The sequence below is a fragment of the Semicossyphus pulcher genome, unplaced genomic scaffold (assembly GCF_022749685.1).
Source record: "Semicossyphus pulcher isolate SPU_LCO1_2020_fin unplaced genomic scaffold, fSemPul1.0.p SCAF_5, whole genome shotgun sequence".
NCBI classification, from domain to species: domain Eukaryota; kingdom Metazoa; phylum Chordata; class Actinopteri; order Labriformes; family Labridae; genus Semicossyphus; species Semicossyphus pulcher.
In genome coordinates this window covers 10,573,902-10,589,273 of record NW_027211726.1, presented here as the reverse complement: position 1 = coordinate 10,589,273, position 15,372 = coordinate 10,573,902, and the positions used below count along the sequence as shown (strand labels likewise).

At 41.9% G+C, this 15,372-nt stretch overlaps 1 protein-coding gene across 1 annotated transcript in view; it reads right to left on the bottom strand.

Annotated features, from left to right (window-relative positions):
* Positions 1-15,372, bottom strand: part of LOC138609398 (oxysterol-binding protein-related protein 10) — a 75,183-nt gene that overhangs the window by 24,371 nt on the left and 35,440 nt on the right. Inside the window, exon 6 of the mRNA XM_069682048.1 lies at positions 5,759-5,999. Coding sequence (XP_069538149.1) covers positions 5,759-5,999 — 241 coding nt within the window. The remainder of the gene's footprint in view (positions 1-5,758; positions 6,000-15,372) is intronic.

Below are 15,372 nucleotides of genomic sequence, written 5' to 3'. Positions count from 1 at the left end.
TGTATGATTTGTGTGTAATAATGCGTGATTTAAGGTTGGCTGAAATTGATCAGAAGAAGAATCAAACAGGGACGGAAAAGAAAAATCATATCACACTCTACATCCTTTTCATTTCTGACATCCAATATTAAGGTTCTCAGAAAAGGGCACTGAAATGAAGGTGTCTGATTGACAGAGACTAGACACCAGGAAATTGTGAATCTATGTGTGTTAGTGTGTGTGTGCTCAACTCAGGTAAGGCATACAGAAATGATGAGAAAGATGACTGAATTTGACTCCGGACAACAAACAATAAAATATCCATAAAGTGTATCATAATTCTACATCCTGTTCAGCCTTGTCTCAGACACTAAACTGAACCTTGAAACAATTTCAATCCAATACTGCAGCTGTGTCGGCATTAAAAAAATCTATACATAATCTTTTCATTGTCTACTGTCTTAACCAACAGGGGATGGACTGTCTGGGGTGATGATTCAAATTGATGGTCTTTTTTTAGTTATACCTTGCAGTGCTGTTCCATTAAATGTCTTTCAGTTGGTGTGCGGTGGCTACATTCAACAACTGTTCTTTGATTGCGCTATTCTTCTCGTCTTTGGAACACATTGTAAGGATTTACTAAACTTTAAAACCAGAATAAGTGTCTATACCACATTAGCAAATCTCTCAGGCCTAAACAGCCTGGCTTTGAGCTCCAGTATGTGCTTATGTGATCATTCCAACATGCTTAAAGTGCAAATGTTAGCATGTTATGCTAAGCAGTTATAACGTTTACTATGTTAGTGTACTTTTTTAGAACGCTAACAACTATATACTCGCAGGTATTTGGTCATAAACCAAAGTTTTGAATGGACTGAAATTTTGACCTGGTCATGGTGGAAAAGTGGATTACCAAAGTTATTAAAGCTCCTGTGAGGAGTTTTTCACTGGTTATGGAACAGTTTGAAATTAATTCTGATGACTCTATATGACCTACAAAAGCAAACCAGACCATTAGTGATAAGATTGATTATTTCTATGTAGTTATTTTTAATGACTGTAACCGCTGGCGGGGGGTAGGTGTCAGACGAGGCACTTAACTGCACGCTGCCTTTGTTTACATTTTCCAGGGCAGAAATTTCAAGTGAGTGATACATATGTTTGTTAAAGGAAGCAGGATGAGATGTTTTGTTAAATAAACACCACTTAAGCATGTACAGGACAAAATCAGCAAAGAGATAGGCGGTACGGCTTTGTCCACAGGGGGCGCCAGAACACCATCAACACAATCCAAAAGTTCCTCACAGGAGCTTTAAGATTTATCTAGAGGGAACATGAATGTGTCAACCAAACTTCATGATGATTAATCCAATATTTGTTGGGACATTTTACTCAAATCCACAAACGCCAACCTGAAAAAGTCAGAAGATGGCCAAAGTTAATTGGAATTCATCCTCTTGGGACAATGAATCATTGTACCAAATTATCTGCCAATCATTTAAGAGGAAGTTGAGATATCCCAAAGGGTACATGAAAACTTTAACCTGGGGACTATGTAGGCCTAGAAAACTGGGCGCTAATTTAATATTTTTCTTTATCAAATTTTAGTGGTGGAATCAATTTGATTATTTAAATGATTTTGGAAATATTTGCTAATTATCTGTCAAATATTTGGAGAAATATGTTTACCATAGTGTCAGATTGATGTAAATCAGATCACTAGCTGTATATCTACTATCGCTTATTTCAAATGAGCCACATTCTGAATTGTAGGTCCGATGTGGTAGTGGTAAGGTAAAAAGGCTCCACACTGGATGCTATTTTACTCAGACATAAAAACAAATTTTGTCACTACCCCTGATGGTGTGCTCCACCAAGTAAGAGTTTAATTCAGGCACTGCACTGATCATATTTTGTGTCTCCTGTATGTTCAGACCATTTAGAAAACCGAGTTTGATGTTTCCTGCTTCTCATATGCTGTATATGACAGTCGTGGATCATATTTCAAAGTACTGTTAATGGAGCGAGGGCCCTCTCTTATCCCCATTCCCAACACTCAAATTGGGTTAAAAGTCTAATGCACCAAGAGGCCGTTCTTTGATATCCATTACTGAAAAGCAAGCTGTGCTGACACAGGTCGACATGCTAGTGAGCCTGAGGCGAGTCTTTCTCGACAAAATGTGCTGAAGTAGCCCTCAGGCCAGGCCTCTGCTTTGGTCAACTGACAGTTTCATTGACAGGAACCTGAAAAGTGTTAGTGAACCTCCTCCAACGATATTGGACTCCCATACAGCAGGGAAATGAGCAGGAGTGACTCTGCCCAAAGGTGAGAGGATGTGAGTGAGTTGTAAATACAGTGAAAATTAGATTTTTTTTGAAAAGGTTATTCTCAAGACATTTTGAGGTTAAAGACTCCCGATTCATTTCAAGGTCAAGTACATTTCTGGAAATATTCCCCTAATACATGCCGGTATTTTTCACGAACAAGTGGGTGGTTTACAAAAATAATTTATGAGATTCATTAACTTTCTCTATGATGTCACAATGAAGCACCAGAAGTAGAAACACTCAGTGAGCAGGGGGATGTCTGAGCCATTGGATAGAGGCATGCAGGTGAATCAAAAGGCTGCTGCAGATCAAACAGTGGAGGGACAATCATTCATGCAGTAGATTTTCCAATGGCTTTACCTTCCATTTCTGGGCCGTGACATTGATTAAGATTTTGTGATGCATTCACATTCAACTCTTACCCTACATGTTCTCTTATATTTTCAGTTGTTCAGTTCTATTTTATGCATCAGTCTTTATCTTAAGCTGCAAGGGGACTAGTTAGCAAATTAAATTTCCTTTATGGATTTTCATTTCCTTAAAGGAAAAGGTTGTGCGTTGTGGGGGAAAGAGAGAAAGGGTTGGGCTTCAAGCTCTTATGGCAGTGACAGAGCGGAGGGAAGGGGATCCAAAAAGAGCTAGAGCGAGCGGCAAAGATCCTCCGTGACGTCAGCTGATAATATGCTGTCTGGTTTGTGACTGGCAGGTTTTTGGTGGGCGTTTACAAGATCCTTCAAGTTCCTTGACTATCTCTGCAACTACTAGAGCTGACTCGAACAAAATGCTCTGGTTTTGTAGTAGTAGGAGCCTGGAGGGACTAACGTGCCAGCCAAACTCAGTCCAACCTCATGCTCGGCTCTTTAAAGACTTGTCTTGCCCATGCAGTGGCAAAGCTTTCCTGCTTGGTCGAACCAAAACCATTCAAACAACCAACCGACCAACCAGCCACTCCCTTAATCAGCTGCATCAAATCTGGATGCTGCCCATGCCGATGCGCCACGCTACCCATCAGTCGACAAAACCTGAGGATCCTAACAAAAAACTCCTCACTGATGTGTGGGGGGTACATGCCGGAAGCGGGGAGCAGTTGGATCCCCACAGGACTTATCAGCCAGGCAGCGGAAGGAAATAGGTTTGTACTTGCGGCCCGGTGGTCCCACTCCACACCACCCCCTGTCTGATGAACAGGAACAGGGCAGGGTGACTGTTGGCGCAAAGAGAAGACCAACAAACTGTGAGGACTGGCAGATTGATTGAGATTCGGCTTCCAAACCAAAACCCCAAAAGACCTTCCCAAAGTCAAAGATGGAGGTGAACCCCAAATTCTTGGCTTACATACTCGACCAAAAACATGCACCAGAAGGCCTTCAGAGTTGGCAGCTATCATTGGCAGGATTTACAATGGCTTCCAACAGGGATCAAGAAGTCTTAACAAAAACATGCATCAAAGCTATCCATTTTTTCCTGCTGATTGTTGCAGGTTAAGCAAGGTAGCCCATTAGTTCTGTTCCCTAGCCTTCCCCTCCGGCTCTTCCTGAGGGATCCCAAGGCGTTCCCAAGTCAATGGAAATGTCATGCCTTCAGAATCTCCTGGGTCTGCCCCAGGTTCTTCTCCCAGTTGGATGTGCCTGGAATACCTTCAGAGAGAGAGGCAGCTCGGAGGCTTGCGAATGAGATGCTTGAACCACCTCAAATGACTTAATTCAACGAGGATCAGTGGTGCTACTGCGAGTATCTTGCGAATGTTTGAGCCCATCACCCTATCTCCAGTGGTGTGTTCAGGCAGAAAGCAAGGTGAATTTTAAAATGGCACAAACATAGAATGTCAAAAGACTAGAGCGGGACAAAATAGATGCAGTTGGCACCAGCGAGACTAAATTAAGGCAAAGAAGCTGCCACCGTTATCCCATAAGTCTGTTTCATAAACAAAAAGAGGCAAAACCGAAACTCAGATTGACTGGAGGGGAATATAAAACAGAAACACTAACAGTGAGTTTGCTTGAAACTTGCTTACAGAAAACATCTGCACAGTTGGTACATTGGCTGTACACTTACCGCCAGAAAGGTTCAGCTGTCAAATTTGTTTGCTTTCTGTCTGAACACACTTTTATCCGTGAACTTATTCCATCAGTCATTTTCGAGCATCAAAAACATCCACAGAAACTTCCCAACCCCTACAGCATAATCCACCTATTCAGTTTACTTAATCGCTATGAACGCTACTTTCAACCAAACTATGAGGATACCATTTGGTACCTTTTGCAATTCTCTTTGAACTTCTACATTTCCATAACAGATCCAGAACAGCTATTAAATGGACTTTGAGTTTAGACTGTTTTGTCAACAGCTGATTGGTGGATAATGCCACAGGTGTTTGAGAAACTTCTATGGGCAACTTACTTAACTTTTGGAGGGCCATTTGGATCTATTGTAACTGCTGTAACTCATAACAGACTACATCTGCCATCTGCGCAAGCTACATTTCTTCAGACACACCTTTCAAGCCTATGGGCAATGAGTGTTTGGTCCTCAATTTATTCTAACAATGAATCAGCGCTAATCGTCCTGGGGAAACCATGTATCATGCTGTTGTTCTATAGGAACTTAGCAACCTAGGGACTGTTATCAGACTATATATTTTACTGTGCCTTGGAAAATAGGATTAATCCACAGTGTTTGATTCAAATTATGTAATCCATTCTCGTCCTGTGTCGGGTCCACCTTACACCTTTAGTAACTGAGCCTTAATCTCTATCCTTGGGGTTAAGCCAATAGAACCACCCTCAGGCTGAAATGGTTGAAATTGAAACAACTTTATTGGATCCATAGAGACCTGGCACAGAGAGCGTTAAACATGGCAGAGGTCTGACATTTGAGGCACCAGTGTGGATTCCTTTGGCAAAGACGTAATCCGTTGAGGAGACTTAGAATTGCATAGTATTAGTCATTATATTTAGGTTTACTCATTCCCACATAAACCCTGATTTTTTTGACATGCATGTTGGGGGAACAGTCTAAAACTATTTCAAGGATTTTGTAAACATGATTGACAATAAATCCATGTTCACACACGCTTCACATTCATGCTTGTACTTGGCACTACCATTTTTAAGGAACCTGGTATTTCAATGTAACTGACATTGAAGAGACACAATATTGAATGAAAGACAGTACAGAACAACACAAACAACTACAAACTGTGACAAAAAACATGAATGGATAGAAGTAGAAACCAACAATTTCACACAAATATGCAACATTCAACAACATTTACTACAAACATTGAAGTTCATGGTACCCATCAGGCAGGGACAAGAGCCACAGTCCAGCTGGCCCAGCTGAACCTTTTTGGGCTCTGAAAGAGGGGACTGGAAAGACAAGAAGGATAGAGGAGATGGAGGGGTCGGGGGCTCCAGTAGCAGCACCGGAACAGGGCCCGGGGGGGACTCACCGGAGGGGGCTCCTAGGGATGTGTGGTTGCGATCGGAGGCCTGAGACTGATGTGGTGCCTGGCTGTGGGACTGGGTCTGTTGGAGGATGTTCAGGCACTCTCCCAGGCAGCTGAGTGTGGCGGCCGACGTGGCTTTGAGCAACAACAGGTCCTGGTCCAGACAGGAGAGCGGGCCCCTGGTGGGTAGAGAGTCAATTGACTGGACCAGGTTCTTCTGCTGGCCCTCTGCTTGGCACATCACCTGAGGAGCGACAGCATTAGAAGTCAACACTTAAAATACGTAATCGTAAATCATATTACCGTAGGTACCAGGGAGCTACCAATGTAAAGACATAGACTGGACTTTTTTACATAACTTACGGAGTTGGGGGTGGATTGGGATAAATATTACTGCCTTGCTGTTGCAAATTATGAGTCTTTTTAGGATGATGAGACTATTGATCTTTGGCCCTGTTGTTGACATAGATAAGTCGGGGCAGTCAGAGAGTATTGAGTGACCAAAACATGGTTCATTTTTTACTTGTAATGGGATTTAATGATGTGAGCACGGAATAACTAAAGCTACATCCCTACTGTCCTTTTTTTACTGTAGATAAAAAGATGCATCACCAAATTCTAAAACTGCTTAGTTTTTCATCATTTGAAAATGTAGAAGAAACTTATTAGGGTGTTTTATAGCAGGTATTTAAATCAGCCATTAAGGCCATCTCAATCTAAAAGTAAATTACGACTGGGACACATGAATGACCAAAACAAACATGAACTTTATTTCCACCATCTCATACAACCTACATCCTGATACAACATTCCATCCTTGCTCCAAGACAGCAGTGCCAAAAAGCAGACACTGATGAAACTCTTCAAACAAGTAAACTTCTCCCCTATGCTCTTCCAGACACACAGAACATTTCCTTGTGAGAATTACTTCTGTATGACTCACCTCTCAGAGTCTAAATGTATCACAAAAGGAAGGAGACAAAGTCAGCTCTCGCTGGCGGGTAATAAGCTTCTCTCGAGGCTAATGAATCTGGCTTGTTTATCAGCCTGGAAATGTTGTATTCATTAATATTGTATGGCTTCACACACACTCGTCCTCCGCACGCACTTCAATAGCACATCTGTCTCCCTGCATCACTACACGGGTCTATTTTTGAGTCACTGCGAGCTGTTGCGATGGGGTTTTATGTGGTGTACACATTCATGTAAAGGATTTTTCTTTTAAAAGCACAGAGCTTGTCCAATTACTCATTTATTTACTCAGGTGGGATGTTGAATTCCTCAGGCAGATGGAGCTCAAGTTTTGGTCTTGAATGCTTGTTATAAATAGATTCTTAGTGTTCAGCATGCTGATGTTGTATCATTTTCACAGTGCCCTTCAAATAATCAGGACTTGCTGTTTCAACCCCAATTTAGGATGCATTATTTAGTTTATTTAACACAACTGGATGTAATAGCTCAATGCCTTTGTATTTGATATTGTGAAAATCTTTGTTGACTGTGAATGAGCTGGGCTGCAAAAGTTCTCTGGATATTTTGATAACATTCCCGTCCTGGTTAACTAATCTCACATAATAATATTGGGTTAGTCTGACCAATACTTGACCTTTGCTTGACCTTTGCTTGGCCTCTACAGTCGGGGGATCTTATATAACTGAGCCAAGTTATGTTGTTGGGTAATTTTTCTGGCATTGTTTGGGTCCACCTGTCCCCTTTGAGGAAAAGGTCACTTAAAATAAATATAAAATTGAAACTACAGAACTTTGTAAGCACTGTAAATACTACAGGATGCGAATTACATATGAAACGGATTTAGCATAGTTTTCTAAGTGCATATTTTTATTTAAAAAATCATGTAGATGGGTTGTCAGTTTAGCTCAATTGGAAGAGAAGGCGTCCCATTTCCTCAACGCATCAGCCCATAGACTGTATAAAAAGATGGACGACATGACAGCTCCCTAAAAGTGAAGCCAAAACATTTCGGGCGCCCCCTGCTGACTGGCTGCAGTATAGGTCATAAAGCCCGCCTCCTCCATGTTAACAGGTGGAACATCAGTCAAACTATAAAATCAAAATACACCCCCGAAAAATGTTTCTCAAACATGGTTTCTGTCTTTATAGTTAGTTCTTATCATGCTGATTTACGTCCAAGTGCTCATTTTTCTGACAAGTTTATTTCTAATTAGTTATTTGAGCGAGTGGAAACGTAACTAAAACAATCACTACAGTCATTGAAGTTTCCATACCTGTGAACGTTAACCTCAGACCAACACAGAGAAGCTGTTCTGCTGTTAAACATGCCGGTGTGCGGGATCCTTGCTGTTTTTTCGGTAAGTTAAGTGTTTGTTTGGGATAGCGGAAGTGGCTACAGCCGCATCACTCGCCGATCTTTACTGCGCAGTCTCTGGCTCCATATGACGTAGCCATCGCAAGATGGCAGCGCCTATCACAGGGGCTTTTTTGGCATCAATTTCGTACAATGGGAGCAGATGGAGACGCATTGTCCATCTATACATACAGTCATTGGTTTAGCTCAATTGGAAGAGAAGGGGTCCCACTCTCTCTTCCCCATGTTTCCTGTCTCTCTTCGACTGCACTCTCAATAACGGCAAAGGCCACAAAAGTTACATGTAGATAACTGAAGCATATTACTCACTTTTCAGTGCAGTACACTTCATCAAAATGGGAAAGTAGTGAGAATAGAAGAGATTTAGGAGAAGCATATCTGCATCAGTAGTGCACCAGTAGTGCCAAACATCCGAGCTGCCTCCGGGTCTATATTCACTAAAGGGGCCTTTAGCAGGTGGCTGCTCAATTCTCTGAGCAATTGTGTTGCTATGCAACCTTAAGTAACTCTAAAAAGCCCGTACGAGGCTCAAAAATAACACGGCTCAATAAGTTTTATGGCATTCAGCGAAATGCAGCTACATCTGTGGATGCAAGCGCAACATGAGATCTTTAAACAAACATGGGAAAACACCTGAGATGGGGAGGATTTTTGTGCTTTTGTGGTCTAATAAAGAAGAAACGATGAAATTATAATGCAATTTATAATTTATTAAAAAAGAAAGGAAAAAAAACCAAACATATATGAGGTCAGGAAGGGTGATAACCAGTTAAATTAAAGTGTCATCTCTCAAATTACCTGATGATAACCACACACAATACATGATATACAGCCTCCTTACATACAAACTGGTCTTACTGTGTGTGGGCCACAGGGTCACCAATATGCTACCAGCAACAAACCAGCTCATAGAAGACATTAAAATACATTTATTTGGACCAAAGATTTTAAACAATGTTGCTCTCTGCATTTGAAAAACATTTTAGCTAATATTTCTTTGTTTGTGTTTCACTGTTAGACATGAACATAAAAGGAACATAAAACTGCAGCAGACCTGCAAAAAGCTAAGTCAGAGGGCTTACAGTAATGGCAGCTTCCCCCCACTACATACACACACACACACACACACTTAAACACACACACACAGCTCTCTGGAGCCAACAGGACCAGTGGTGCTTCCAGAAATAGCCTAACCCCCGTGCTCCAGCTCTGCAGCAGCAGTGCGAGAGCCCGCTGGTGCTGCTGCTCTGAGAGTCGAGGCGTTTGATGAGTCCGCATCAGCCGTGACAAGCCGGCTGGGGAGAGACGGTAATGTGGTCTGACTCCCACCGTCACACAGTCAGAGGAGAGACAGAAGCACGCATGGATGGGCAGATGGATGGGAGGTGACAGCATGAGAATGGCCGGAACATTCAAACCAAGACCTCACAAATATATATGGGTACGTTAATGCAAATGTGAGGCCAGTTTGTGAGCACGTTTAGGACAACATAGAACATTAAAAAATAATTTAGAAGAAAGCTTTAAAATCCTTAGCCTTCTCTGTAGCTGCTCTTGTAGCTTAAGCACTTCTGGCATTACCGCAGCCTTTCCCCATTTTCCACAATCCTCGCCGCGGCTTCATCTAATCGAGAATTAGTCTTTGCAATTTCTCCGTTCATGTCTTTCAGCTGTTGTCCTGAAATCAAGTATTTCTCAGGATCAGTGTCAGGTTCACGGACTCTTCCCCTCGGTCCATTCCGTCGCTGTCCTTGCTAGCAGTAAGGGGGGCTAGCGTTAGCACCCTCGCGTTGCTGCTCGTTGCTGTTTTTGTCGATATTTTGGCCAGGTTTTTTGCTCTTATACTTAGACGCCATACTCGCCCCCTTTTCGGAATATACTTGTTTTACATAAATACTTTAATTATTGTAACTGCAGGGCGTTTTTATTTAGCCATTCTAGAGAGACCCTTCCTTCAGCTGTCCTCCCCTCTGTGACCCAGAAGCCCCCCTCCTAAACAGGGGTGGATCCAGAGGGGTGGCCGGGGGTGGCTGACCCCAGTTGCCACCCCAAATCCTAAACTCTGATTGGCTATTTGCCTTGTCAAAGGCGGGACCTATTATTTGGGCTGTGTCGCAACAGGTTGATAGTAGCTTTCTTTGCATTTCAATCTTCTTTTTGACTTCTTAAAGAATAAGGCTTAGAAGAGTTATACGCTGCCACTCTGTCGTGTTACTTTTTAAGTTAAAAAATATACAGAGGAATATATATTTTATTTTAGATACTTTAATGTACGTTGTCAAAGTAGGTATGAATAGTGGCGACAGAAAGGGTAAATAGATGCTATTCATTTGTGTGTGTGTGTGTGTGTGTGTTTGTGGAGACACACTTCATGCCACCCCTGCATAAGTCCCCAGTTTGGCCACTCCAGTCAAAAAAGTCTGGATCCGCCCCTCCTCCGAAGTAAAATTCTTAAGAAGAGATTGCACTGTTACACTTACAAAAGCAAGAAGCTTGATCACATGACTTCTTCTTCTCTTGTCTCACCTCAAATCCCTGCAGTGCGTGGCTAATGCAATTCACTTTATTGCGTGAACACCTGAATCCTGAAGTGAATATGTGGATACGACTGGTCAGTGGAAGTCAATATGAACCTCTCAGACAGAACGCGATGAGGATTTTTCTTTTGAAAATGTTACAAAATGAGAATTGACATTGGAGTTACTGCTGTCAGACAATGAAGAAGCTTGTAAATATGACTGAGCAGAAAGTTATTTTTGTGCCACGAGTTACTGCCCATTCAGCACCTAGCAGAGCCTTCGAGCCAGGTGACACTTTAATCCTGTTAGACAGCAACAATCATCCACTGGTAGAACCATAACTCTGTGCTGCTGCTGGGTTAACTCCGTATCTTTGAGTCTCCCGCCTGGTGTGAGGATGGTTCAGTGGGTTCAACAGGGCAGAGCTGAGGAGGCAGATCATGTGGAGATTCACTGAGGTGCAAACACCGCTTCCCCTTCAGAAATGTTTGGGAAAAGAAAGTAGCGTACATCTGTAGCTGGTACGAGGTGATATAGTGATATAAATAGAGAGCAGGAATAGATAGGAAGTACAACACAACATCCCTGCCGCTGCTGTCTGAGCATAAATCCACCGATTATCAGCATGCAGCAGCTCTCAGGTCTCTACTGCATACAGCGGTGCATAAATAACAGTGCAAGCAGACTCCTTTACTGTCGACTCCAGAATCTAACGGCCCAGCGCCAGACCCGTCAGGCCAAGTTATGGGTCTGTAATGAATAAAGGAAGGAGAAGAACAAATGACATGAGGAGGCAGGGAAGGCTGCTGGATGCGAAGAGAGAAGCTAAACGACGGCAGACATGAATCAGGTCACAGGGAGGCAGCAGCGCAATTCTTCAGAACGAGAAGAATGCGAATCACACATCACAGAGGGCCTTGTTTTCTCCGCCCGTAGAGAAAACACAAGCACCAGAGGAGTGTTTGTTTTGCTTAATGATCACACCATCTGCTCCGTATTTACCCAGACCGTCCCAAGGTTCACTCGAGGGGAGACACTCTGCTCCTGAGAGGTGAGAAATGAGTCTCCGCTCGTACTCATCGCTTGCTGCTCTCTTTCTGTCACAGAGTGAGTCACTTAGACGAGATATTCTTAGCGAGTCACAGCGTGGTGCATCTGAATGGGGAATTTAACGACTCGAAGCCAGCCAGGTCTTCAATGAGCATGAAGGCATGAAAGAGAGATCTCTGATTGAAATATTGATGCTCCTCGAACAGCGTCATCAGAATGAAAAGGAGATGAACCGTCAGAGTAAATGGCAAGTTTTTAATTCACAGTTTAGCTAACGATCCTGTCGTCTATTCCCCATGGTTTCCGTTTTAGGGAAGGAGACACAGAGGTACAAAGTTGCTTAGATCCGACTGCGAGGCTTCAATGACAAGACAGGTTGTTATGCAAGCAGTGTCTTTTTATTCCTGTGGTGTGCTAGAACGCTCTATTTGGCAGACACCATACAAAGCCGCTTTGTCCCAGTTTAATACAGACAGTCGTCTTTGTACTTCTGGAGCAAATATCAAATAGTTAGATGTAGAAAGATTGTCTTCTTATCGCTGTAACCTTCAAAAATACAGCGAGGGATATTTGAAGGTTAGAGCAAGGCAACGTGTTCAGAGTGTCTGAATGAACGATGAATATGGACCAAGTTGGACATGAGGCTACTTAGTGTTAAAAATGAGTCAGTTATTCAGTACAGATTCCTAACATTCACTGCTTCTAACTTTATGAGGATTTTCTGCTTTTCTCTGTTTTAGATAATTGTAACTTAAAGTATCATTTTTTGACCGTTTTCACTTCATGTCAGACAAAACAAGATATTTAATTGTATTAAACCAGTGTTTGTTAATTTAAGGGTCTACCGGAAGAAATGTAATATAAAATCACCCCAAATTAAAGCTGTTGTGTTTTCGCGTGTGGACCCAGTGTGGACCCACTGCACGCGACCGATTCACCTACACTTGCCCCCCCCCCCAGACTCGGTGGTCACTTGTTGGCGTGAACTGAGCAGTCTTTTCAATCCAAACAGCTCCCCACAAGGTTGTTTTAGTTCACAGTATAACGCCGTTTTCTTAAAATGGATGATGATGACAGAATGAGGGAGAAAAGCTGTTTGAAAGTGACCCCGGCAGCTTGGTGCGCGCCGCTAGGTATCCGAGCATGCAATGAGCAGAGAATTATCAGATTTCAATTCACAATGGATGGGGCAAATTTTTAGCCACGTCAGTTGGTACGCATCGTAAGGAAAAACAGCACCTGATGTAATCAAATTCATCTTTTCGCATTATCTTTTTAAGAGGTGGTATAATGCAATTGCAAGTTTGTATTTTGACAATGTTAGAAGCAAATATGCTGACTAACCTTTAAAGTGCTGATCTCAAAGATTTCAGTTTCGTTCTCTTTGGCGGCACCTTTGGCGTTAATAGTTTTAGGTTGATATGGCAGACTTGTAAGCAAACTGTTGCGATTTACAAATCCAGAAAGTGACAGTTTAAACATACATGAAGGTATTTGATCCATGCTTAATAACAAGGAATAATTATTGTAGAGAAATTTAAGTTTAAAATGTAGGATTATACCTGAAATCATTTTTCTCAGACAGGCAGGTGTATACAGAACTCAGCACTCAGAGTCTGTGGATCTAACAGGCAGGTACAACTGTGTATCATCTGCATAAAAGTGGAATGAGACACCATGTTTGTTTATGTTGTGCAACAGGGGGAGCATGACTAAGGAAAATAAAATTGGACCAAAAACGGACCCCTGAGGAACACCATACTTTCACACAAGAAGAAACAGAGGCGTTATCATTTACAGACACACAGAACCTTCTTCTTAAACCACTCTAAGGCTGTACCAGCAACCCCTACACAGTGCCTCAGTCTGTCCAATAGGATGTCATGATGGTGTCAAAGGCTGCACTGAGGTCCAGAAGAATAATGACTGAGCACCATTATAAGGTTACGAAAGGTAATTTGTTGCCTTGACTTTGTTACATATTTATATTTACCCTGCAATATATGTTTTATGCAGTTGAGTTACTAACACCTCATCAACTCAAGGACAAAAACATGTAAGACAGTATTGTAAGGATCCAACAACCTTTTCCACAATAAACAGCATGGCTTCGATTTCTCTCCTCTGTACCAACAGTTAATTTGGGCAGAAGTGTTTTATATTTAGAAAGCCTCTTGTCTCCTCTTGTCCATGTTCCTGTCTCCTTCCAAACTGTTAAGTCATCTTATCTACATAATTCAGAGGCCAGATGCGCAGCTGCTTGGCACAATCCGAAAAGCACAATTCTTATTCAGAACAAAAAGGGTGAAAGCACAAAACGTTGCCTCTAATTGCTCTGCAGTTTGCCATTCAGGAAAACAATCATGTCTTCATCATTTATGTTCACAAAACCCAACTTCAGGTCCAATCTCTTGCAATTAATCAACATAAACCAACTGCAGACAGGCTATTAAGGAGAGACAGGAAGAAACAATCCTCCCTTTAGAGATAAGCAGAGGAGGGAATGACTGTGCAGAGTGTATGGAGATGTAGCAGATGTCAACCACATGGTAACCAGAACTGACAGGTCCGGTGACTGAGGCGGAGAGAATTAATGAGGATTTGAAGTTCAAAATAAATCAAAAACTGATTGGAAATTTCAAGTGGAGGGATTTGTAATTAACTTAGGATGTGCTTGCAGGTCTGTAAATTTAAGCTCTTTAGGAAAAAGAGGTTAAAACTATTCAAATGTATACATTCAGGGATTAAAAGGACAACATGGTTGGGAATATTCAGTGTTTTATATGGACGAGCACGCCTTAACCATTTATCTTCTTCACACACATTGACACTTTTACATGTGTATTTCTGCAAACACTCACCACACTGACCCGACAACATACACTCCACCTGCTCTTCCCTCGGTCACCCGCCATGTTAATCAGTATTGATAGATACCATAAAAATGCCAACAAAGCTGAACTAACAGCAAAGACCGAGCACACTGCAGTCAGTGTCAAGGCTGCCAGGAAGCCAGAAATATCTGCTGAACTCACTGCACCAGTGTCCCACCTGAGACCAGAGTGCAGGCTCGGAAGGCACAGAGGCCACGAAAACTACAGAGCAGCTTTTGGTCTAAATTATCAAGATGGACAAACTTTCTTGGAGTTTATCCAAAGTTTAAGTCATTGTTTGTTTATCAAATTTGAATGTTAATGGTTCATTTTACACAGTTATGTTTTTTTCTCCATATTGGTAAAGAAACGTCAAATGAAGGTCCGGGAAAGAAGCAACATTCATCAAGCTTTCAATTATACAGGTCTTAAATGAAAACAAACGTTAGCCAAACATATATGGAGATACTGAAAATAAAAGTATCAAAGCATCTTATCCAAACTTGCAGACTAAAGGAACACTACAACCTGGAAATTAGCTTGTGATGACAAAGACAGACAAAGGTATCAGAAAGCTACTTGTCGTTAGCCTGGCTAGCTTGACTACATGTTGGCTACCAGAAGAAGTTATTCCGAGATAAATAACATAACTAGTACACTTTAACAGCAAAGGGAAAGTGTGGTAAAGGCTGTTCATCATTTTAATTTGAACAAAAATTTTAACTCTATGTGTGTGATTTAAATCTAATCAATGAAATTCTCTGATGTAAAAGAGATGAAGGAAGCTAGCTACGCTTTGTAGCAAGCTAACCCATCTTTCACAAACCT